The sequence below is a fragment of the Acomys russatus genome, chromosome 8 (genome assembly GCF_903995435.1).
Source record: "Acomys russatus chromosome 8, mAcoRus1.1, whole genome shotgun sequence".
NCBI lineage: Eukaryota > Metazoa > Chordata > Mammalia > Rodentia > Muridae > Acomys > Acomys russatus.
In genome coordinates this window covers 56,028,251-56,053,895 of record NC_067144.1, presented here as the reverse complement: position 1 = coordinate 56,053,895, position 25,645 = coordinate 56,028,251, and the positions used below count along the sequence as shown (strand labels likewise).

The following is a 25,645-nucleotide window of genomic DNA, read 5'->3' as shown; positions in this document are numbered from 1 at the left end:
TAGTTTTAAGGGAAAAATGGGTGACTAGGGAAGTATTTCATACATTTGTAAACTCAAACACAAACACACAAGTTGTGAAATAAAACAGTAATGAAAATCAGCTACTTCAGGTCCTAATGCCTGGTGAAGATATGTATTAAAAACTCTTATATTACATGGCAAAATTAGCATTATTAAGTATATTTAAAATTGAATACAGCCATCAAATGTCTTAGTACTGTATTTTAATGTAACTAGTTTGTAAGAACCAGAATACTTATTTTGCAGAAGAAAGAAAGTTGTTAAACTCGTTCCTGTTATTTTTAAATTTTCTAGTTACATTGAAATGTTGATAAACTTTTGGAATGCTTTGACGCTTTTTAAATTTTTTATTTTGTGTTTGATTGTTCTTTGGCAACCTCGTGCAAGTATACAGTGCGTTCTGTTACTCAGCCTGCTCCCCTCCCACCATCTCTGTCCCCTCCCGCCTGGCCAGCTCTTCTTGTCTTTTTTTGGTTTGTTTTGTGACCCACCAACTTGTATTAGGGGCAGCTGTGTTGCCATGGGTTTGAAACTGTTCTTTGGGGCCTGATGGGCTCACCTTGGGAAAATGACTGACAAAGACTGCCCAAGGGTAGAGACTGGGAGAGTAAGGCGGAGGTTACCCAAAACAAAAGTTGAATGAAAAATCTTGTGGAAATCTGTTATTTTATAATCCAATTTAAACAGTTTTTTTTATTATTAAATTAGAGGGATGGTGTCATAAATGACAGAAGAATGCTGTGTCCAAAAGCCAAGGGTTTATAAACAGAATTTCCCAAACATTTCTTCTGAGTTGTTGGCCTTTCACACTTTCAAAACAAATACTAAGCCGGGCAGTGGTGGTACACGTTTTTAATCCCAGCACTCAGGAGGCAGAGGCAGGCGGATCACTGTGAGTTTAAGGCCAGCCTGGCCTACAAAGTTAGTCCAGGACAGCCAAGACGGAGAGACCCTGTCTCGAAAAACCAAAACAAACAAACAAACACCACAAAACCAAAAACAAATATTAGCCATGTGTGTGTACATATATGTATATGTATAATTGTGCACACATGTACATATATACCATAATAACTAGCCAAGGAACATAAGAATGGAAGAATAACCAAGGAAAAGTTTGATTTTTTTTTTCTTGTTTCTTATCAAGGAAACATGGCTATGTTTTGATTTTCAGAGTATGCATAATGCCTACATGTTGCCTGGTACATACTGGCTGCTCAATAAATCACTTTTGAGCAACTGAAAATGGACTACCTATGAAACCCCTCCCCACACAGGCTTCCTTTCTCTGTATGTTTCCATCTTCGGTTACTGTGCCCGGAGATGCAACTTTTTTAGCGTCTTTTGGCTTCTAAAAGTATTGTAGCTATTAAAGAGATGGGAATTCAGTTTTTAAAAACCAGCCATGGCCGGGCGTGGTGGCGCATGCCTTTAATCCCAGCACTCGGGAGGCAGAGGCAGGCGGATCGCTGTGAGTTCGAGGCCAGCCTGGTCTACAAAGTGAGTCCAGGATGGCCAAGGCTACACAGAGAAACCCTGTCTCGAAAAACCAATAAATAAATAAATAAATAAATTAAAATAAAATAAAAATAATTAAAAACCAGCCATGACACCATGTCTTGGGTTCCATTGTCTTTGTAGTTCAGATGTCTGACTGAACCTCACCTTGGTCCTCTTCAGTTGTACACTTAGGAGCCCTTTTCCACAGGAGGTGCTTGTTTTTTCCTCCTGCTTATATGCTGACTTACTGTGATATTGAATATTTTTTAAGCTTTTTCTTTAAAGCTATAAAACATTCTTACAGTTTCATTTGTGAGTTGACATGCTTGTTAGCTAATATCAACTATTTTAAAGTTCAGGCCTTGGTAATTAAATTAGGAAAAAAGTAAATATTTTTTACTTGAGGCCACAAAGTAAAGGTTATTCATGAGAAACTATGTGTGTGACACCTTTCTAAACCTACTGAATAAATTTTAGTGTGGGGGGCATTTAGCCTTATGTGTGCCTGGACCATTGCTTCTTGAGCCCCAAACCATGGAAAATAAGGATGGGAGAATAAAAAATGCCAAAGAGAAGTTTGATTTTTATATTTTCTTGTATCTATGAAAAGAAACAAGAAACAGAAACTGGTGTCAGAGTTCATGTGGTCATTGAGAACAGCAGGCTTCCCATAAATTCTTTCCCATAGGTAGCTTAGCACATAGGGTGGGCATACCTCACCTGTCTTCTTGAAACTATCTTCTTGCCGTACTATCTCACCTGTGTTAATTTTACTAAAATATTAATATTATTCAAGTTTTACACTTGTAGCCATAATAAAATTAGTTTATGACTAAGTAGACTATAAAAGTGCAGGGTCACATTTCCCATCCAAGACGGACATGCCTCCGCTGTTGTTTGTTTATTGCACTTTTCCTATGAATACCAGAGGACTGACCAGGGCACCTTACTATAATGTATCCAAGAACCGTTCTGGAACGTCAGGGTTATCAGTGAATTTTACCTTCTACTTCTGGTGGTTTTAGTGATTCTACCTGCTAAATGGCACTTAGAATTAACCTAATGTGAGCTCTGTGGCTCAATAGTAACAGAGATCTCCCCAGTGTGCACATTTTGTCTCTATCTCTAATATAATTTTTATTTGCATTGTTCTTATTAATATGTCAAATCTGTTTGTAATTTTGGGTGAGCATATGCCTATATACCAGTAAATCAATGACTTCCAGTCAAAACCACAGTAATGTTTTGGAAAAGGGGGCAGCCAGAGTAGAGAAAGAGTATTTTCCTCCAATCGTGGCAGTTTACTTTCTTCAGCTTACTGCTCCGTTGCCAGACTTGTGGCTTTTTCTTTTCTTTTTGCTTTTTCCTTTAACTGTGGAAATTTCTGAGCAATTATAGAATTTGGGGTAGTTCATCTTTATTTTTAAACAAAGTAGGGGAGGTATGACTATACAGGAGTAAATGTCCAATGAAATAGCAGTTGAGTGGTCTCCTACCGGGCAAGAGAACAGGAATGTTAGAGATATTTTGTGATTTACTGTGAGTTTTAATAATGTTTTCCTTTTTTTTTTTTTTTTTATCATATATCATTCAGATTGTAAGAGAAGTAATGATTAATTCCGTGTGGCACAAGAGCATGGTAGTAAAAAAAAAAAAAAAAAACCAACAATTTCCCTTATATTATAAAATACCTTCATTTGCTTTTCATGACAATTTGAATAGTTGTGTAGATAGTTTCCTTTTTACCCCTCCCTACAGGTAAGCTGTACCTTGGGATTGTGTGCATGTATTTGTGTATACATAATGACTAGACATTCCTTTGCTCAGCAATACGTGTCTCAGATGTCCTATTGAGGATAGAATAAAAACAGCTTTTTCCTTATGGACCAACAATTGTAGTCTAGTGGTGGTAGAAGATGATGATAAAGAAATATTTTTAAAGAAAGCAAAGTGAGCAGAAATTAGAATATGAAGAAGGCCTGGGCTATCCTGGGTACTTATTGGGAAACGGGTGTAGAGAATATTTAGTTGTGGTCACAGGGAAAGGCTTGTCTTAGCAAGTGACATTTAAGCTGAGTAGAGTGAGGACCCTGGGGAGCCAATCCTTAGAAGAGGAGTCAGTAGGAGCTTGCTGAGAAGAGGAATTGGGCGTAAGCAGGACTGAGGCAGGAAAGCACTGTCTTATCAATGGTCAAGGATAAGAGGGACACTGTGGGAGGAGCTGCTGGCCCTGTGTGGCAGCCAAAGCCACAGGTGGCTTTTCCCAACAGAGAACACACTCAGACTAAAGTACACACAACACACACCTAGCCCTGGGAAAGGTTATGAACTTTTATTGGCTTTCTTTATACGATAGAATAATATTTTGGATTAAATAAGACATTCTCTCGTTGTACCTTTCTTTTAACATTTAAAACACCTTCCACTTAGGTAACGTAAAGTCACACCTGTGGCCTTCCTCACGGTTTTGCTGAGCACTACTTGAAGAGACGGACTGGCTGGCCTGAGATTTTTCTTCAGGCTCAGATCATCCAAGGCAGTCAGCCTTGGCTTCTCAATAGCAGCTTAGAGAGAACTTTCAGCTTTAGTCCCAGTGAGATCAGAAGCATAACATGGGACAGGGTAGAAGGTGTTGCGGGACCAGTGGCTACAATCTGTAGGATGTCTTAGAGTGCCCATGTAGGAATAAGTACAACAATGACTGGCCCGAAGCCAGTCAGCACAACAGTTGTCCGAAAAAGGTGATAGCTCTGCTCACAAGCGTGAGAACCATCTTTCTGTCATCTGCGTAGCATATTCAATAGTTACAAAGTTAAATCTCCCCCATCCTCCCACAACCTTGTATTCACATAAACATTACTACTCAAAAATGGCATATACACACACACATCCAATACAAAGTTGGGAGCTGTGTATATCTCAGATCTTGCAGGCCTACACATTTATTTCTTTTATTTTGCTCTGTGGTGTGTGTGTGTGTGTGTGTGTGTGTTGTGTACGCGTATGCATATGCATGTTTTCTTTTCATTCTTTGTTTTGTTTTTGTTTTCTTTAAAAGGCCTTACTTGTGACTTAGTTTGGAGCTTACTCTGTGGCCAAGGCTGCCCTAGAGCTGGGGCAATCCTCTTGCCTCAGCTTTGCAAATGCTAACACGATATGAGCATCTGTGCCTGACTTACACTGAGACTAGTAAGAAAGTTAAACCATTGATTTTTTTTTTTTTTCCTTCTCAATGGTAATACTGAAAATTTTCTGGTTTTACATCTATCTGTTTTTACATCTGGAGTTATGCAATCAAAGGGAAATGCAAAGTAAGTTCTTACATCTATATCTATATAAAATATATTTATATGCAAATATATATCTTCATGTATATATTTATATAAGATAATATTTTATATAAATATATAGCTTCATCTATGTATTATAACAGAAATTGCCAATATCATAGATATCTGTGTTTTAATCTCATCATTTGTCTTCCTTTCTGCTAGTTATATAGATGTCAATGAGACCTTTTTATTCTGAACGTAAACTCCGAGAAATTCTACTTTGTAAATTTTGTACTATCAAATATTAAAACCTTAAAAAATGGTTGCCAAATTTAGGGACAGATTTAGTGTACCATATGTTTTACTTTTAATCATAATGAGGTGTTTTATTTTCTTGTCTCCTTGTGCTTTGTGTGAAGCTTTCTGCTGTATGTATACTTATTTGGAGGCTCACCTTCCTCTGCAAATGAGCTTTCTTACTTATTTTGTTGCAAAACCATTTTGCAGCTCAACAGTTTGAGGCGCTAGCCAAAGTTTGTTGTGGTTGTTAAAGTTCTTCTCTGTAAATACAAGGTAGAAATGTAACTGTTTTCATCATTATGTTATAAATCACACCCAACAATTTATAGACTGTTTAAATGATACATTTGTCTCTTGTTTATTTCAAAAATGGTTTCTTTAGGTTTTGTAAGGTATTCAGAATAAAGATTTATTCTGAGTAAATTACTCAGAGTAGAGAGAAAAAGAAAAAAAAAACATGTGGTTTCAAAGGAAAGGAAAGTTTTCAGCACTAGATGACATCACTTACTCTGTTAAGTGTAAATGAACAACAATTTCAGTCATCTTTCTACTTTGTACACTTTGTACAGTGTACTTTGTCCATCTTTATCATGCACACATGACCTTCGAGAAGGTTGTAGGGAAATTAGGTGGAAGAGTGACCACTTTGTGCCTCCTCCCCTCCTTAGAAGAGTATATTAATCTCTTGAAAAAAATAAGATATGTTTGTGTTATGCTTTTCATGACTTGTCTGTGAGTGCATGTGAATGTGGGTGTGTGCCCGGTAGGCAGAGCTGCAGAAGCACGGCATCCCTCCACTCCTGCTGGAGAGCCCCTGAGCTATACCTAGTTGCTGGACGGTCATGCTGCCCATGCCCTCTATCTCCCCATATTAGTTTCTTTATTAGAAGAACACTTGGGGACTTGGACTCATATATAAATATTTTCCTTTTACTGTCAGTTATAGATCATTAAAGCTTTACTTCAGAAAGTCTGCAGTGTTACCAGAAATGTCTCTGCTTTTTTAGATAAGAAGGAAGATTAAATAGGTGTTTTATTCCATCTGGAGTGAGCAGTGCATGCCCATGCCTGGTAGGCACATCCATGCTAAAGGGCAGAACAGAGCAACAAAAGGCAGAGGGATCAGATTTAGCTGTGCTAGCCCTCTGCAGTTAAGGAGGTAGAATAACCAGAGCCCAGGAACACGCAGTGGATGGACTCTCACAGAAGATCTATGGCAGCCTGCTGCTATTAAGTGAGTAAAGCAAAGGACACAGAAAAGACAATATGTATCGCTCCCCTTGAGTCTCCCTTGCAGCAGCAGAGTTCAAAACTTGGCCCATGTGGCCCGATATTTGCCACTGTCTCGCCTCCCAGCTTAGTCCTATTAAAAAGGCAAGGGGCAGGAAGGAAGTGACGTACTTGGTGCGACGTACCCAGGGAACCTAGCCGTGGCGCTTCTGCCTCAGCCCTCCTAATTCTTCTCTCGTGGAATAATTAATAATTCTAACTCTGTAGGTTAGCAACTGTCCAAACATTTTGGACCTGTAATTCAAGACCTACCAAAAGGTAAAAAAGAGTTGGAGATATGTACAGGCCCAGAAGTTTATGGTAGCAAAAGGTTTCCGGAGTCCTTAGGGACAGCTAACCTTACCTGGCCCAGAGTAACCCTCCTTCCTAGTCGACGTCATCAGTGAACTTTGACATGACCTGAGAGCTGCTTACTGTTAGATGCCATGTCTATTTTCCGTGTCTGTCTACTCACCCAGCTTGAATTCTATCATCTTCTTTAAGGTCTCACCACCTCCTCTCTGGTTCTTTTCTTCTGCTTCCTGCCGCGGACTCCTACATTATACATACCACACCAAGACTGCATGCTGGGTACGGACATTTCCGCTATGCTTGCTTTTCTTCTATTGCTCAAGGCTCGCCCTCTTAGGCGCACCCACTCTCACCCACAGTTAAGCATGAATGCTTGCATTGCTTAAGAGTAAGCCACTGGCCGGCGAGATGGCTCAGCCACTAAAGGCTAGGCCCACAACCAAAGTGTAAGAGTGACCCACCCCAGGGTAGCATCCCCTAGTGTTGTTTATTTATTTAAAATGACTTTGTCAAGGAAAAGAGGCTGGAGGCGCTAACGCTGTACTTCTTCCACTACTTTCCCCTTCACGTTAGAAGCCTTTATCGTTCTGAATGCCAGGAGTTTAAGCCCTGAGAATTAATAAAGTGAAAAAACAAAAGCATAAGCCCTGTCAGAGCAGGCGGGAGTGGAAGGAGGCGGGTACAGGGGAGGAGGAACTGTATGCCTGCCTACCTACTGTGGAGTGGCGCTTAGACAGTCACAGCTGACCCCAGTTGATGGGTGTCTGTCTGCGCCCGGGTATTGGGCATCTCTCTTGAATGCAGTTGTCCGGATTCTTGTCTCTTCAGAGACTTACAGAGTGAGCGAAGGGAACCGGACAAGGAAGTAGGACGCATGTGTTCCGTCAGAGCTCCTTTTTCTTAGGTCGATGGGCGGACTCATGTTTAGTTCTCATGTGAAATGAATTGTTCACGTCTGAGTATTGAGACTCTATAGTCTTAATCATCTTCTTTGTGAATATGAGAATTATATATAAAACTTTTCAAGCTCCAGCTCCCCCCATTACCAATATGCACACCTACACATGCGCGTACACACACATGCATACTTCCACATATATGGCACTTCTGTTTGTGTGTATGCAGTAACTTCAAAGTCACTGAAATTTCCTGGCTCATCTGAAGATAAAAATGTATCCACTTTTAAATTTCACAGGATAAGAATTACTAAATGCAGGTAATGAGTTATAAAACAGGACATAAAGATAATTGTTTCTCTAGTCTGACTCTGTCATGAATTTCTGTTGTTTTGATTGGCAGTTAAGTGCCATTCCATAGTGGAAGTGTAAAATCCACTGTGCAGCCCCATAGCTTCAGAATGCCTATTCTTAAAGTAGAGAACTTCAGTGAGATGTATATACTTTGGATCTGGTTAATTTCAGTGTGTGTGTGTGTGTGTGTGTGTGTGTGTGTGTTCGTGTGTGTTCTGTTTTGTTCTTATTACTGAGGGGTTTTTGTTTGTTTTTCTGCTTGATTTTAAAAATTAAAAGCAAATTTTAAAAAATGTAAATACATTTAATGGGATAAAAGGGAAATACTAAAGCCTTTTAAAGTGAAAAGTTCTTCAACACCATTGAGTTTCACACAGCTGCAGGGATGACTTGAGCAAAGGACATGTGCGGCCAGATGGCCTGCCCTGGCCTCCTTCCCATCCTGCCACAGATATGTTCTTCCCTCCCAGGGTAGCTCAGGCAAAGAGCTGATTATGGAATTAAAACAACCAATGTCCAATTAACCCCTGTTTTGGTCAGTGTTTTCTACACAGTTTGAGTAATTGGCATCCTTTCATTCCGTGAGGAGAAGCAGCTGGAAGCTTGGTTAGTGCAGACCCCTCCGGGAATAAGATAACGGAAATGCTGTTACCATCAGCTCTGCCCCCTGCAAACTTAAGTATGACCTTGGACATTCTCATTCTCTTCTTTGTGTCGTTAACTTTTCCTCACTTGAAAATCAGAGGTGTGTGCTACCCTTTAACCCGTTCCTGAGGGGAAGTGACTATAAGAAAAAGGAGAAAAATTGCACTTTTGTTGGCAGACTTCTTCAGGATCATAGATTAAATCGTCGTTTGCCTTCCACACTATGAATGAATACGTTGCAAAGGTATGCTCGCATGGCGCAGATACTCAGGGGACCAAGCAAGTGCAGGGATGTTTATAACAGACATGCACCGGCTGGCTCTTCGGGGACATGACAGGTTCCTGCAGCTCCGTGAGACAGGAAGGCCAGGCGTAGTAGTTTTATGTCTGCAATGTTGGCACTAAGAAGGCTATAGCAGGATTGTGAGTTGAAGGCCAGCCTGCGCTACATAGTTAGACTGCTAAAACAACAGTAAGAACGTAGAGAAAGTTCTGGTTTGGTGCTGTGTCATCCATCTATAAGTAACAGAGTCATTAGCAGTAGTCTAGCAAATACGAGGTAACTGTAGTAAATATTTATAGTACATATATTGAATATGTGCACATATATTTATGAGGTAGATACTATTATTCTTTTTCATAGATTAAAGAAACTGAGCCCCAAACTAGAAAAATAAGTTGACCAGAGTTACTTACCTGCTGAGTTTTGACCAGTCAAGAATTTATTTTTAAAAAAAAAAATTATGACTGGAAGATTCACCATCTGTTTAGTGCACTTTGATAGACTCCTGTCAACAGTATATTGTTACAGTCTCCCCTGGACCTTCAGATTGAGAGAGCTAGTCAGTGGCACAGCACTGCTGTTTTGAAATGATTGGCCTTCGTTCCTGTGACTCCCAGAGGACCCATGATCAGACTGAAAAGAGCCACAGTCCTGTCTGTGGAGGAGCTTAGTCAGGGGAGGGAGTGCTGTGCTCAGCATGGGGACTGGAGTTGGACCCTAGCACCCCCCTGCAGCTGGGACATTAGTCATCCTAGTTCTCAGGAGGCAGGGACAGGCTGGTTTGTGGGACTCACTGGCCTGGCCAGCCAGCCTAGCCTAACTGTGATCTCCAGGTTCCATAGAAGAGCCTGTCTTAGGAAAGGAAAATGTGAGTGGCTCCTGAGGAAAAAAAGCACCCAAGATTGACCTCTGACCTCAATGGACACACATGCATGTGCACCTGTGTACCCAGTTGTGAACACACACAAACAAGTGAAAGAAAGAATAAGTCAGTACATAAAATGAGAGACAGATTGTAGTCCAGTACAAGGGAGCATTTTATAATTTGATTTTTACCAATATAGAACAAATTCTCTGAACAAGTATGTTCCTTCTGAATACATTTATTTCTTAAGATGGATATATGAAATATGAATTAGTTTTGTGCATTTATAAGTAATAACACTCTAAGGAATGGCCAGCTTGCCTAGGGTTAAGCAGTTGATAAATTAAAGAACCTTGTCAGCCTTGAGCCCATAGTGTAAGTAACACTTAACACTAACACTAATAATAGATAGTCTGTACTTTCTGTTGCAAGATAATTAGTTCTTTTCCTGCATTAAAAAAAAAAAAAAAAACCACAGGGTTAATTTTATTTACTATTGCCAAATCTGCAAACAAGAGTGAACCCGGACCTTTACTTTTTAATACAGGTCCCAGGAACGGTTTCCCTTGTGTTTCTACTGATGCCCCCAGGCCATTGTTTTAAAGACAAAGTAAACATGCTCTTCATCTGCATCAGTATTCAAGAAAGTCCAGCTTGGTAATATTCATGTTTGTTGAACTGGTTTTCAGTTTCTCTGATTGAGGTTTTAGAGGGTGTCTTGATTATCTGTACTTATCCTTGTGTGTTTATGTTTGGTGTGTGTATGTGTACAATTTGTGTGTGTGTGTGTGTGTGTGTGTGTGCACGCATGCGCACATGCGCATATGTAAGCCTACATTGCTGTTTGTGAATGGTGTGTCCGTGCCATGACCTGCACATGGACGTGAGAGGGAGCTCTCGGTGTTGAACCCCACGCTCCTGTGTTTGAGACAGGATCTGTGTTGTTTATCAGACTAGCTGGCCCACAAAAGTTCAATGAGTCACATGTCCCTACGTTCCATTGCTCCTGCAGGGGTGGTCCAGTGACATCTCTGTGATGTGTCAGCTTTTAGATGGCTACCTGGGATTTGAACTCCGGTCCTCACATTTGCACTACAGGCGCTCTTAACCACAAGTCACCTTGCTAGCCCCACTTTTGCATGTTCTAATGCAACCACATTAGGTCAGAATATTATTTTTATTTAGTCAAACTAAGTGAAAGCTTATATTTCATGTTCTCCAAATGGTGGGTATAAATGGAATCTAAGTTCTTTAGTGAATAAATATTACCTCAGTGATTAATATTTAAAATGGACATAAAGAGTACTTTCTTGGTTATACCTGATACAATAAAACAAAAAAAGCTTTATTTCAGAAAGTTTTCCTTATTTTCTGTCATTAAATATTTTCATAAGGTATGTGATGATTTATTTGGTTTCAGAGAACAAGCCTTTCTGTGTGAAACTTCATTTCTTAGTATGTCTTCATGCAAAGAAAGTCCACAAATAAGATTTCAATTACACATGAGTGTTACTCATCTTTCTATATGAGCAACAATTAGAAAGAGTAAAAATGATGAAAACTGTGTCGTGCTACTATTTTGAAATACACACATAGCTTTGACACAAACTTCCCTAATGTGACTGGTATAACAGCAAAAAGTATGCACTTTAAAAATGTATATATCTTCTGGTTTTCTATGAGAATAGTAGGCGCTCATGTAAGATTAAAGCAAACCAACAACTTTCTTTATTCACTTCTATGGATTTTTCTTCTTTGTGTCACTAGGGACTCAAGCCAAGACCTTGAATTTGCTACATAGGCACTCTACCACTGAGCTAAATTGCTAACCCCAACCGTATTACTTTTTATTATTACATTTTTATTGGTGTAAATTCAGAAGAAACAAGTCTTGAATTTCAAGCCAGATGTTAGAAATAACACCATATGATTTTAAATACAGCTGTGATGGCCCACGCCACACTCAACAGGACTGAGGCTCCCAGTTGTTCACTTTTTGGCACATTCTAAGACATGTCTGCACAGTCCTGTTGATACAAGGCTGAAAAGATCTAATTCTTGCCTACATGGAATTTACCCTGCATTGAGAAGCAAGGTGTACACGTGTACACACACACACACACTCTCTCTCTCTCTCTCTCTCTCTCTCTCTCTCTCTCACTCACTCACAAAATGCAACTTTGCAAATGAGATGATTGAATTCCTCCTAGTTCTATGGGCTCACAGATAAAAAGCTGCCCTGGTCTGCAGGTTGTGGCCGGCTGGCCGTGTGAGTCCTTTGTGTTTAGCATGTTGTATAGGCTGAGCATGGTGGTAAGAATTGGACTGGCGCACGGGGAGAGCATCCTTGAGCAGATGATTACCTTCCCGCATCACACCGCTTCTCCCTGCTCTCTTATTTATGTCCTTCTGTGCAGTGATCAGAATTTAAACATGAAACAAATTAAATTATACACGTATATGAATGCTCTAGTTGAAAGCACCGTGAAAACAAAAACTCAACACAGTATGTAAATAGGAAGAACTGTTGCTGCAGGAATTTAAGTGATTTCAGAGTTGAGCAAACTAAGCAATGAGGTAATGATCATAGTTTACTGCTGTGCACACACTGCCCTTCTTCAGGCAACCGGCAAAGAGGTCTAGAGAGAGGTTGAGCAACATGGGAATGTGGCGAAGGTATTCAGTTCTTTAGCAGTGGCATGATTAATTTTATTAAATGATTTAAAAATAGTAAAAAGTTAAGTCTTTTTTTATAGTCTTCATTTAGTAAAACCTCATTCTGGAATATTCTCAGCCCAATATATGAAGTCACAAAAGCCCAACACATGGCCCTTCCTGTTTATCTGGCAGCTGAGCAGCCTGCTCTCTGCTGACTACCCCTTTTTACTCATGACCTCAGTCTTGAATCAACTTCCTAGTGGTAGGTGCCAGGGTGAGGGCTATCTGCAAGCCACCCCTATGGCAGAGACTTCAATGGACAGCAGTAATGCTGTCTCAACCTAAGAGTTCCTGGCTGTGACTAGCGATCCCTCCAAACACTACGTCTGCGTATGAGCACAGTTGGGCTGTGGAGAGGTCAAAGGAGGGTACACAAGGCAGTTCCCTAAACAAATAGGAAACCACTTAAAGTAGCCTCCTAATGGATATAGGTATTCTCCCCTTACCAGGAAGGACGTAGTTACATACTAATAAAGACATAGGACTTTCCGAAGAACCTTGTACAGAATGTATCCTTGTGCTGTGGCTAACATCTGGACTCATTAGCTTCTACCTGTTACAGGTGTCCTTATTGTCTATGTCCATAGATTGTGTCTGTAGTGGTATCTGTCTTATATTATATATCCCAGCGATACATAACTTTCGATCTAAAGATATTTGGGTTCTGGGCTGGCGCTGGCAAGAGCAATGGTACATTATGTTTACCATTTCTGGAAAGTTGTGGTCTGTTCATAGCAGGTCAGCACTTTTACCCAGGCAATATGTAAAAAGGAACACATCATAACTGTAAGTGTTCCCTCTAAGACAGCCTAGATGATATAATTTACAAGGAATTTTACTTGTTTTCCAAAAGTACTCACCAATGGAACTTTCATTACTTGACAAAACTCGATGGTTAGTTTTTATCAAAATCATTAATGGATAGTAATTTATACATTAAGCTTTTTTTTTTCTTTTCTTCACCCACCCCTCCCCCACCTGCAACTATCTTGAGACAGTCTTTATTACGTAGTTCTTACTGTCCTACAACTTGCTGTATAGACTAGGCTGCCCTCGAACTCGGGAGAGCTCCCACTGTATCTCTGTCTTCAGAGTGCTAGGATTAAAAAGTGTGTGCAGCCATTACCAGCTACAGTAAGCTTGCATCAGAAGCTGATATGACAAATTCGAAGTTAAGTTTCCAGATCCATGAGTGCACCCTGCTTCTTCCACAACCATGACGTCACTGGATAATGGTGCCTTAATAATAATTTCATTATAAAGCACTTTTATTGTTGATAACTATATTTTCCTCCCAAATATATGTTGGAAATTATGATGGAGATATTATAAAACATTCCTATAAAACTACTACTATTGTTTTTAAAAATTATCTATATTATCTATATTATCTGCAGGCCCAGCTAGCAATCAATTAAGACACAGACAGTTACTATATTTTAAAATAGCCTCAGTTAACCTGGGGCAGGGCAGATATCAATCCTCTAAACTACCTCCCATAGTGGGGCAGGCATGGAATCCCTGCCTCAACCCCATGCCATCTGCTTCTAATAACGTCTATCAAGTTACCTCCCATCCATAATCCCAAATACTTGTTAATGTTTTTCATCTGGGCTGGATTCTCCATCCACACAGCCGGCCATGTGTTTCTCCTCCAGCTAACCCATGGCAGCCTTCCTCTCTTCCCTTCAGGTCTGTCTCCTTTATTGTGGCAGACCTCTTTCTTCTCAGAATTTCTCTCTCTCCTAGCCCCACCTATCTCCTTTGCCCTGCCCAGGTGGGATGGCTTTTTATTAAGCAAAAGGTGGGTCACAGAGATAGTAAGCATTAATTAGCATCAAAATACATCAGACCATCCCCCAACACACTACTCAACAGTTAAACCTATACATGCTCTGGGATATTGTGAAACATAGTATTAATTTCAGTCTCGTGTATTGAACTTATAAGGGAAGAGGATATGCTTGGGGGGATTTGCAAGTCAAGTTTACTTTCAAAATTATCATGAGGAAGATGAATTACAACCAACAAAAACATAAGCACACATATGTGTATGCATATACATACACACATTTTTACATATGTGTAAAAATTCACGGCCTTGGAACACAAAGAGTTCCGTGGCTCTTGATCTAAGGAAATATATTTAGTAGGATCATGCTTTGTAATGAAACAAGTATATGAAGACCTTGTCTTCCAGATGAAAGGAATATTTTTAAAACAGAGTGTATCCTGTGAGTAAAGGCAAATGTCTGTGAAGTGTACTAGAAACCTTGGGAGCTTTGATCAAACGCCAGCTGTTACATCAGTTCTCTTGGTAATCTTTCTTGCTGATTTGTGACCTTGACCTTGGGCTTCTGTCTGTATATCAAATCTATTTTAAGGATGGAGAAACTGTAGTTCAGTTCAATAGAAATTATACACCAATCTCAAAGATGGCCTCTGCGTATACATGTTATAAACAGGCAATTCGGAGAGATGGGTTCATTTTGCATGCTGCTTATGATTTTGATAGAGATTGGGAAATAGACTTTGAAAACTAAAAGAATGGGCTTGTGTTACTTTGAAGAAATATTGACAGCCTGAAAGCTATCCCCTATGTTACTATGGATTCAGACAGAAAGAAGGGAGGGAGGGAGGGAGGGAGGGAGGGAAAGAAACTGGTGTCACTACTAAAATAATTTGTCAGTAATTATTTTTTATTCTTTCAAGTCTGATGAAGGTAGTTCAGAATTTTATTACATCAACATAGAGGTACTCATTTCTGTCATTTCTTTCGGATTTATCTTGGTACTCAAAGATTCTGAATATTTTCTTGCCTTTTAGTATATAACCACTGCGAAATAAGTGAAATATAATGCATACTTAGCTTTTAAATAAACAGTTTAAATTACTGTGACTTTCAAAAATAAAATTCATGAAATAGATAATTTGAAGGGAATTGAGTGCACTTCAAAGCCATTTTCTTTCTCTGGAATTCACTAGGAAAGCCACAAAACATGTTGTTGCATCTTCTGCATATTCTTCTGGTCAAAATGCCTGTTACTTCGTTAACTACAATTTAACAAATTGCTTGGACTCTTGAAGATAAGTCCAGCCTGTGATGGGCCGTCGAGTTAGTCAAGTAGCTATGTCTCCCATGCAAGCCCCCAAGAGTCAAGCTGAAGCCATGGACTTGGAAGTGAGGAGCAAGTGCACCCTTGGACTAAACACTCTCCACTCCCACTCCCCACCCTCCATCCCTACCCCACCCCCTGTTATCAATTGAGTGGAATTTGGGTGTCAATGGCTGCCCTCTTTGATCCCTACCTCCTTGGGACATTTAGACAAACTGTGAGCCCTGGTAGTGGGAGATGGGGGGGGGGGAACTAAGTTTTAATTGCTGGGAGTGAGGGTCTCATTTGAGCAAACTCATTTGGGGGAGAGAGTGCCCATTAAACGCCACCCACCCACATAGTTTTCTCCTCCTTCCTTCCTCCTCCTCCTCCTCCTTCTCCTCTTCCTCCTCCATTTTTCAAGACAGGGTTTCTCTGTTTAGCCTTGGCTGTCCTGCACTCGCTTTTGTAGACCAGGCTGGCCTCAAACTCCCGGTGATCTACCTACCTCTGCCTCCCAAGTGCCGGGACTAAAGGCATGCCCTACCACACCTGGCTTCACATTTGTCTTTTGATGAAGATAGCACTGCAAAGAAAATTGTCTTGGCTTCTCTGAAAAGATGCACATTTCATGAAAAGTTAAGAGTTCATGAGAACTGCACTTCCGCGTTGTCACATCCCTGTTGTGAGGTATCTGCCAAGCTTGATGCTTGTTCTAATCTTCTTGAGTTGTGGTTTTACCCCAGTAACATCCTTATGTTTAATTCATAGTGGGGGAGCTGCTGTAGTCCTCCCATCTTAGTAAAGGTTTAGAACCCTTATCTCAGGTGTTTTCTCCTCTCTTGCTCTGTGCAATTGTTGAGGTTTTCTGTTGTAATTTCTCGTGGATGGTTTCATCCTTCTGGATAGAGTGCTACACATCATGATGCTTCCCTTTCGTTCTCAGCTTTTGAAACATCCTTTCTTAGTCAATAAACAGGACTCTGGGATGTTCTCAGTAGTTTTTTTCTTTTTCTATTAATACCTAATAAAATACTGTACTATACTTTTTTAAAGCCCTTTGTCTAGAGAGACCTTTCAAGGGACCTAAAGTATAATCCAGAGTAGACGACGTTGTTATAGTAGTTACCATTGAGTGGCACAAGGAAATAATCCTTAAACTCTTCTGTATTTTTAGGAACTAGAGCCAGGGAGCAAAAAAGCTTCAGTGAAGAAGTTTCTTAAATTTTAATACTTAGATAATTATGACTTGACAGTGAGGAAATTGGAAAATTTTCATGGAAACAACTAGAAATCATTCCTTAGACTTATTTTAAATAGCATGATCTGTGACATTTATAGATGCCAAATCACTTATGTGTGTTTTTAATGGAGAATTTGATTGAAAGGTACTGAATCTAAAAGCAACTGGATAATAGTCTTTATTATTTATCTTCAACCAAAAGTGATGGAGAATATAAAACATTGCATTGGAAGTAATCTAGCGACTTCAGGGTATATGTGTTGTGCCCATTCGCGCATGCTTACACCCCCTTATAACACACACACACATACACACACGCATGCACGCATGCACACATGTACACACACTTGGAGCTAACTTAATACTTTTCAGGTACTTTGTTAAATAAAAATATACATCCCTTTTGAAAAGATACTCTTACATTCAAACATTGATGGGTATTTTATTAAGGCATTCTGTGTGTTGAAATAAGCTATCTAAGCGTATGATCAAGATTCTGTAATTTTTCACTTTGTTTAGTTTATTATTTTAGCATTCTTTCAGAAATACTAAGGAACCAGTAAAGTTTCTTTCATAAGAAAGATCTAAGAGATATTTTTATGCTTATAAATGCTTTTAAATTAATGAAAGCAGGGTTTAATTTACAATTTGAATGTTGTTGAGTACAGACATGAATTACATTAAATTTCCGTGAAATGAATTAGTCCCTGGAGCACTATTGTGGTTCTCTAGACGCAGTTTTGGTTTTCAAAACTTACATAAAAGAATATTTATTAATTGATAATTAGGATTGTATTACAAGGAAATAGTTTTAAAGTTACAGTGGTGTATGTGTGTGTGTATGTTGCTAAGGATCAAACGCAAGGCTTTAAGCTCTTCGTTGTACATCTGAAGCAAGTATTTTACAGTGAACTGAATTCCAAACAGGAATGTGTTGATGAGTATAACATTATATTTTGCTGTCCATATATACATATCCATTGGAGCCTTCTATGCATTTTTTAATGTTTTCTTATACACATTTTTCCATTTTGCTCTTGTCCAAGTGCTGTTGAACTTTTTGATAATAACTGTCTTGAAATACCAGTCATACAACATAAGACAAGAAAGATTTAAACTTCTGTAGCTCACATTAAGGTGGGTAGGAGGTAGGGCCTGTGCTCTGTGCATTTTCCTTGGTCCATTTTGATTCCACCTCGGGTCCTAGACTTCAGAAGGGTGCTGCCTGCACTAAGGGTGGGTCTCCCCACTTAGGTAATCCTCTCTGGAAGTAATTGTTTTCACAGGTACACCCAGGAATGAGCTTTCTGATCTGGGTGTTTCCCAATCCCACCAAGATGAGGAGATTAGCCATCACTGCAATTCACCATGCTTCAACAAAAGACAAAAGGAAAATAATTGGATCCCCACAGTGGGATGAGGCAATCCTGAAATGTCTTCATTGTTAAAAGCCATCCAAAGACTAATTGTGTAATCCATTGTGCTGCACCCTCTTTTAGAACATAAAAAAATCTGCAAGATTCTACTTGTGTACTGATATTTAAAAGGTTTTATTAGGCACAAGTCACTATTCAGCATTTTTTTTTTTTCATTTTTCTATTCAGATTGTGTTACTCTGAAAACTTACAACAGCTAACTATGCTGAATACAGGACAAGAACCTTCCTTGTCTTAATTGGTAAATATTTCTCATTTTCAAATTAACTGTACTGTGGTAACCAACTGACTGCATGATCTCACTTTCACATGGCCTCCTTCCTTCCAACTTCTTTTGTCATGCACCTGCCTTGGGCATTTTTCCACTTAATGACATCTCACATGAATTTTGGCTGCTCACCATCTTGAAAGTTTGAAAGGTGCTCAGAGACTTGGGGGACAGATGGGGTTCTGGCTTCAAGACAGTAATACCACTGAAAGATGAAGTCTGTCCACTTGAGAACTGATAGGGTTGAAAGCGCCTTATGTTTGTTGTCCTTAGAACTACATTGTTCATTCATTTTATTCTTGGATTTGAGAAAAAAATGCACCTGGATATTAAGGTATCTGAACACATAAGTCAATGACTTCATCGTCTTTCATGACCACTGGGCTACGAGTCTCCGTCCTTAGATTCTGATTCATCTATAAAAAGCCCCCTTTATCGTCTTTCTTTGGTATTTTCGGGCAGAAACAGAAAAATAATTTAAATGAAATGTTTTTCTTTTATTAAATTTTTCACTTCAAATCTCGAAGCAGTCTTAAAAATATTTTCTGAATCCCGTTTACTTTAAAAATATATCTGCATTCATTGGGCATGTAAAAATAAATAGAAGGGTAGGGAGAAGAGTATTTTCTTTATACTGCCTTGCCCAGTGCTAGTGCTCCCTATACCAGCACCCCCTTTTCATGCCACTCCACAATCCTAAAAACAGATCCCATTGGAGATGAGAGTTGTACTGATCCGTGGAAGGGTCAAAGTGGGTACTCAGGATGCCCACCTTTTCCAGTTAGTCCTCAGTCTAATGCAAATGAGGCTACAGTGTACAGTTTCATCGTAGTTGTGATTTCCGGCTGTTAGGCCCATATTTATCCAGACTTCAGAAGGCAAGAGCATGTATGCACGCAGGCAGGTTTTACTGTTTTCCTTTCTAGAAGTCATACATAACGTTTTGTATCCAGTGTGCTGTGTGTACTAACTGTTATTAGCATAGGCCCCATACGGAAGGAGCACAGCGAAGGAGCTTTTATGTGTCATTTTGTGTTCCTGATGTTAAGTTGAACATCCGGTGTGATTTCTGCTTTAGGAAATGATTATTATTAACCTCTCACCTAGTTTTTCTGGTAAGGTAGGAAATAAACGATGAGACAGGTAAGTCCAACCTTGGAGCTGGTTTGCAAACTATGCTAAGAATGAGTGCATAGATGTTCACGAGGCCTTATCTCTTTCGTCAGTTGAAGTGAAGTATTTTTAAGGCTTCTTACTACAGATCACCTCGATTGTGTGTGGCTGTCATGATTATGTGTGTGTGTGTGGTATACATGTATAATTTATACTCATAAGCTCATAATGCTGTGCTCTGTTCCTTATAGGTAGTAGGCATGACTCCGGTGCTGTACCTCCTTAACTGTTTTTATTCATATATTTTTAGGTACTGGTATGTGCATTTCGTAAACAACAAACGATGAAGAAAGAAAAACAGTTACCTTCCCTAAGAAGCATTACCTGCGTGCCACTGTGCTGAGGAGGGGACTGTGTGGCTGCTCCTTGCCTAGCTGGTTCAGCTGTGACTGCCAGAGGATATCCTGGCCATTATGTAACAGTGCATTGCCCTCTGACTGCTATGGAAGGTGACCGGCTGACACTAACTTCCTGAAGTCGGGTCTTACAGACAAGAAAAGCGTCTTTAAAGTGAATAGAAGCCAAGCCCTTGTGAGCACTTGTATTGAACATGACTCATGGAGAAGAGCTTGGCTCTGATGTTCATCAGGATTCTATTGTTTTAACTTACCTAGAAGGATTACTAATGCATCAGGCGGCAGGGGGATCAGGTGCTGCCGTTGACAAAAAGTCTGCTGGCCACAGCGAGGAAGACCAGAACTTTACCATCTCTGGCAGTGCGTTTCCCACCTGTCAAGGCAATGGTCCTGCTCTCAGTACACATACGTACCAGGGATCTGGCATGCTGCATCTCAAAAAAGCCAGACTGCTGCAGTCTTCTGAGGACTGGAATGCGGCAAAGCGGAAGAGGCTGTCTGATTCCATCGTGAATTTAAACGTAAAGAAGGAAGCGTTGCTAGCTGGCATGGTTGACAGTGTGCCTAAAGGCAAACAGGATAGCACGTTGCTGGCCTCTTTGCTTCAGTCATTCAGCTCCCGGCTGCAGACTGTTGCTCTGTCACAGCAAATTAGACAGAGCCTCAAGGAGCAAGGATACACCCTCAGTCACGACTCTTTAAAAGGAGAGAAGGATTTAAGGTGCTACGGCGTGGCCTCAAGTCACTTAAAAACTCTGCTGAAGAAAAGTAAGACCAAGGATCAAAAGTCAGGTACCACCCTTCCTGATGTGACGACAAACCTCATCAGAGATAGCTTTGTGGAGCCGCCTCATCATGCCAGCCAGAGTGGAGCGAAGGTCATGAGTGAGCCCTTGTCATGTGCCGCAAGACTCCAGGCTGTGGCCAGCATGGTGGAGAAAAGGGCCAGTCCTGCCACCTCACCTAAGCCTAGTGTCGCCTGCAGCCAGCTAGCGCTGCTCCTGTCCAGTGAAGCCCACCTCCAGCAGTACTCTCGGGAGCACGCTCTGAAAACGCAGAATGCACATCAAGCAGCCAGCGAGAGACTTGCTGCCATGGCCAGGCTGCAAGAGAATGGGCAGAAGGACATGAGCAGTTTCCATCTCTCCAAAGGGGTGCCTGGCCATGTCAACGGGCAGGCCAGAACATCATCGTCGTCGTCATCAAGCAAACTGGTGGCTGGCAAGAATAACGCCACCACATTTCAGAATCCAATAGCTGTTGTTCCTTCTTCCCCAAAAAACACGGGCTATAAGAACTCCCTGGAAAGAGCCAGCATAAAGCAAACCTCTAACAACAGTTTGCTTTTACATCTTCTCAAAAGCCAGACCGTACCCGCGCCATTGAATGGTCACAGCCAGAATGAGAGAGGAAGTAGCTTTGAGGACAGCAGCACACCCACCACGATCGATGAGTACTCTGACAACAACCCTAGCTTTACCGATGACAGCAGCGGAGACGAAAGCTCGTACTCCAATTGCGTTCCCATAGACCTGTCTTGCAAGCACCGAATCGAGAAACCAGAAGCTGACCGACCGGTTTCTCTTGAGAACCTCACTCAGTCTTTGTTGAACACCTGGGATCCAAAAGTCCCCGGTGTTGACATCAAAGAAGATCAAGATACCTCAACAAATTCCAAGCTGAATTCACACCAGAAAGTCACCCTTCTTCAACTGCTCCTTGGCCATAAAAGTGAGGAGACTGCTGAAAGGAATGCCAGCCCTCTGGAAGTCCACGGTGACGGGACTAAGTTCAGTCCGCAGAACTACACTAGGACTTCTGTCATTGAAAGCCCCAGTACAAACAGGACTACCCCAGTGAGCACTCCACCTCTGCATACGTCCGCCAAGGGAGAGTCTCCCATTAATCTTTCTCAGCACTCGATGGTCATCAGGTGGAACTCCCCACCCTATGCTTGCAGTACTCCCGCCTCCAAACTAACCAATACCATGCCGAGCCACTTGATGGACCTAACAAAAAGCAAAGAGTCACAAGCCGAGAAACCAGCCCCAAGTGAAGGTGCACAAAATTCGGCCACGTTCAGTGCCAGTAAACTATTACAAAATTTGGCACAGTGTGGGATGCAGTCTTCCATGCCCCTGGAAGAGCAAAGACCCAGCAAACAGCTGTTAAGTGGAAACACAGAGAAACCTCTCGGTATGATTGACAGATTAAATAGCCCTATGCTCGCAAGTAAGACCAATGCAATTGAAGAAAGCAAAGCCTTCAGCAGTCAGCCAGCAGTACCTGAACCAGGGCTTCCTGGGTGTGAGATAGAGAATCTGCTAGAAAGACGCACTGTCCTTCAGTTGCTTCTGGGAAATTCCAACAAAGGAAAGAGCGACAGGAAAGAGAAAACTTTGCGAGAGGAGGGCACTCAGGAACACTCAGACAGAGCTGGAAGTGAACAAATACTGATGGTGAAAATCAAATCTGAGCCATGTGATGACTTCCAGGTTCACAACCCAAACGTGCATTTAAACCACGGTCCGAAGAGCACCCCGTTCTTCAGTGGGACTCCCGCCATGCAGAGGAGCGTGGCAGCCTTACCAGTGTCTGAGGACTTTAAATCCGAGCCCGCTTCACCTCAGGACTTTTCTTTCTCAAAGAACGGTCTGTTGAGTCGATTGCTGAGACAGAATCAAGAGAGCTACCCAGCAGATGATCAGGACAAGAGTCACAGAAATAGTGAGTTGACACCCCTGGAATCCAAGAACTTTTGCATGGTCCCTAAGAAAAGGAAGCTTTACCCAGAACCACTAGAAAATCCATTTAAAAAGATGAAAAGTAGCGCTGTAGATACTACCAATGATCATAGTGCTCCGGAAGTACTGTGTGGATCACTGCTTAATCAGGAAGAGCTGAAACTCAGCAGAAACGATACTGAGCATAAGTACCCTGCTGCTCATGGCTCAGCCAGCGATGGTGAGCACAGGCCTTGGGCTAGGGAGAGCAGAAGCTTCAACGTTCTCAAACAGCTGCTGCTCTCAGAGAACTGTGTGCGAGATTTGTCCCCGCACAGAAGTAACTCTGTCAATGACAACAAAAAGAAAGGACAGAGAAACAGTGTACCCAGTAGCAAACCCGAGTTCAGCATTTCTTCTCTAAATGGTTTGATGTATAGTTCCCCACAGACCAGCACTTGTGTGGATAATAGGACATTTTCATACCCTGGAGTGGTTAAAACTCCTCTGAGCCCTCCTTTCCCAGAGCACTTGGGCTGTGCGGGGTCCAGAGCAGAAGCGGGTCTTTTGAATGGGTGTTCCGTGCCCATGCCCAGCGAGAAGGGACCCATTAAGTGGGTCATCACAGATATGGACAAGAGTGAGTATGAAAAAGACTCTCCGAGACTGACCAAAACTAACCCTATCCTCTATTACATGCTCCAGAAAGGAGGCAATTCTGTTACCACTCAAGAAACACACGACAAAGAAACCTGGAGGGAGCCGTCTCCTGCCGAGAGAGTCTCACAGGTTATGGTCAAAGAAGAGTTACTTCCTGCCGCAGAAACGAAAGCGTCTCTCTTTAATCTAAGAAGCCCTTACAATAGCCATATGGGAAAGAATGCTTCTCGCCCACACAGTACAAATGGAGAAGTTTATGGACTTCTGGGAAACGTCCTCACAATAAAAAAGGAGTCGGAATAACGTGTACCTGCCATACCGTTTTGGATGTTTTTAAAATTAATCAATATGAACTTGAGATCTTTATAAATAAGAGCATGATTTGAGAAAGCATGGTATAATTGAAACTTCTTCATTTTGAAAGTATTGGTTACTGCTGATGTGTTTAAATATGCATACTAATTTTTGCTTAACATTAGATGTCACGAGGAAACTATTGAACTAGACGTTGGTTGTTTAATACTTCTGTATGCATCAGAGTAACAACTGTGAGTAGCCTACGAATGAAACAATTTTATAATCATAAGTAAGAGGCATACATTAAAATGCAAAACTCCAATAGTAGATTGATGCAATTTGCTGTCTTTATTAGTGTACTTCATTTCACACCTCAGAAGTCAGCCTACATAACATGTTTTTAAAGTCCCAATTGTTAACTATTTGGAAGGTAATCAAATGAAGACAAATCCAGAAGCCTTGTGCTGATTCACAATCTCAGTTCAAAAATAAGAAAAAAGTAATGCTGACATTTTTCACTTTTGCTAAACAAAAATTCTTTTTAACTCTTGGTAGGGGGTTTTGCGGTTCCCAATGTGTCTGCCCCACCCCAAACCTTTTCAATACGTATTTCTTTACACCTTGTACTATTTAGTATAAATTGATTACAACAGAGAGGAGTTTAACAGATCCTTAAAAGGCAGATTTCCATTTTTTTATATTTTGACTACTTTACTAAATTAATACTCCTCCTTTTACAAAATTAGGGAAGGAAATGTTCAACTTCAGGCAGTTTCCTGAACAATTGACTACTTAGAAATAGTTTTTAACAAAAGCAAATGTGGATTTTTTCTTTGGATGGTCTTCACCATCTCTGGTTAATCCTCACCATTCCTGTGGTACCTGTAAGTCTTATGACCAGGATTTCTTAATTCTGGACACAGAAACTGCATTAGCACTATCTAGAGCAGTTGTTTGTTTAAAATGCAGATTCATAGGCAGCATCTCAGGTCTACAGAACAGGTCTCTGAGTGGACCTAGGAGTCTTCTGCCTGTATCCTGACATGTTCTGTGTGTGTTTCTTCTGCATCCTAATGTTTGAAAACCATGGCTTATGGCTTTTCCAGAACATGGGACTTTAAAGAAACTATTTGATGCCTATAGGTCCCCCAATACAGTCACATGTCCACTCGAAATTTACAATACTGTAGTTCCTATATTGCTGTTTTATCTTTGGAAATCAGGTTCAGAATACTTTTTAATGACAAAAAATAAAATTGGGTAGAGGGGACAACTTTGCTATCTGGGTCTACATCTCAGGAAAATCTGTGATTATTTATTTGTTCTAATTAGTAACATTGACGTAATTAGCCTTAGGGGTGGAATAACAGGGCCACTTAGCAAACTCAGGTGATCCCAGGAAGGTTGGGAAACTTCTCCTGAATGCATCCTTACCTTCTACTCAAACCGTCCTCCATGCAGCAGTGCATATGAAGCTAACAACTCAACCCAAGAAAGGCATCAAACTCAGAGTACCTGACACCAAATCCAAGGGCACTTACTCTCCATAGCAGGACCTAGATGGCACTTCACGGTCTCCATTCATCTTAAACGGGCATAAAAGTAAACACTGATATGGACTTGGAAGAATTTAATATATAACTGAGCCATGTGGAATTTCGATCTTGAAACAGTTTTTAAGTTTAGTTAAAAACTTACAGTTCACCTACCAGACAATATTTTGTTTTCAGTTTTGAGCCAGGTTAACAACTGACTTATCCAAAAAATAAATAAAATAAAATTGTGTACTCAACAATTAGGTAGGAGGAAGTTTATTTGGAGTTGTTGTACGTACTTGAAGTTGTTTCTAAGAGTTTTTAATATTACAAATGGACATTATTTCTTTATTATCTAAAATTCTAAATGATTATTTTTTTCTCCAGATGATTTGTAAATAGTTAATGGGTATGTTATATGGCA

At 40.6% G+C, this 25,645-nt stretch overlaps 1 protein-coding gene and 1 long non-coding RNA gene across 2 annotated transcripts in view; both read left to right on the top strand.

Annotated features, from left to right (window-relative positions):
• Window positions 1-20,023, top strand: part of LOC127192817 (uncharacterized) — a 37,771-nt gene extending 17,748 nt beyond the window's left edge. The window contains exon 3 of the long non-coding RNA XR_007831073.1: window positions 19,901-20,023. This is a non-coding gene — a long non-coding RNA (uncharacterized LOC127192817). The remainder of the gene's footprint in view (window positions 1-19,900) is intronic.
• Window positions 20,024-20,034: 11 nt separating this feature from the next.
• Window positions 20,035-25,355, top strand: Nrip1 (nuclear receptor interacting protein 1). Its single transcript, XM_051150148.1, has one exon. It carries the CDS (start codon window positions 20,201-20,203, stop codon window positions 23,690-23,692), a length of 3,492 nt encoding a protein of 1,163 aa, XP_051006105.1. The 5' UTR covers window positions 20,035-20,200; the 3' UTR covers window positions 23,693-25,355.
• The last annotated feature ends 290 nt before the right edge of the window (window positions 25,356-25,645 follow it).

What these genes read in the sequence shown, in the direction of transcription:
- Nrip1 (XM_051150148.1), top strand. Translation starts at nt 20,201, where the DNA reads ATGACTCATGGAGAAGAGCTTGGCTCTGATGTTCATCAGGATTCTATT.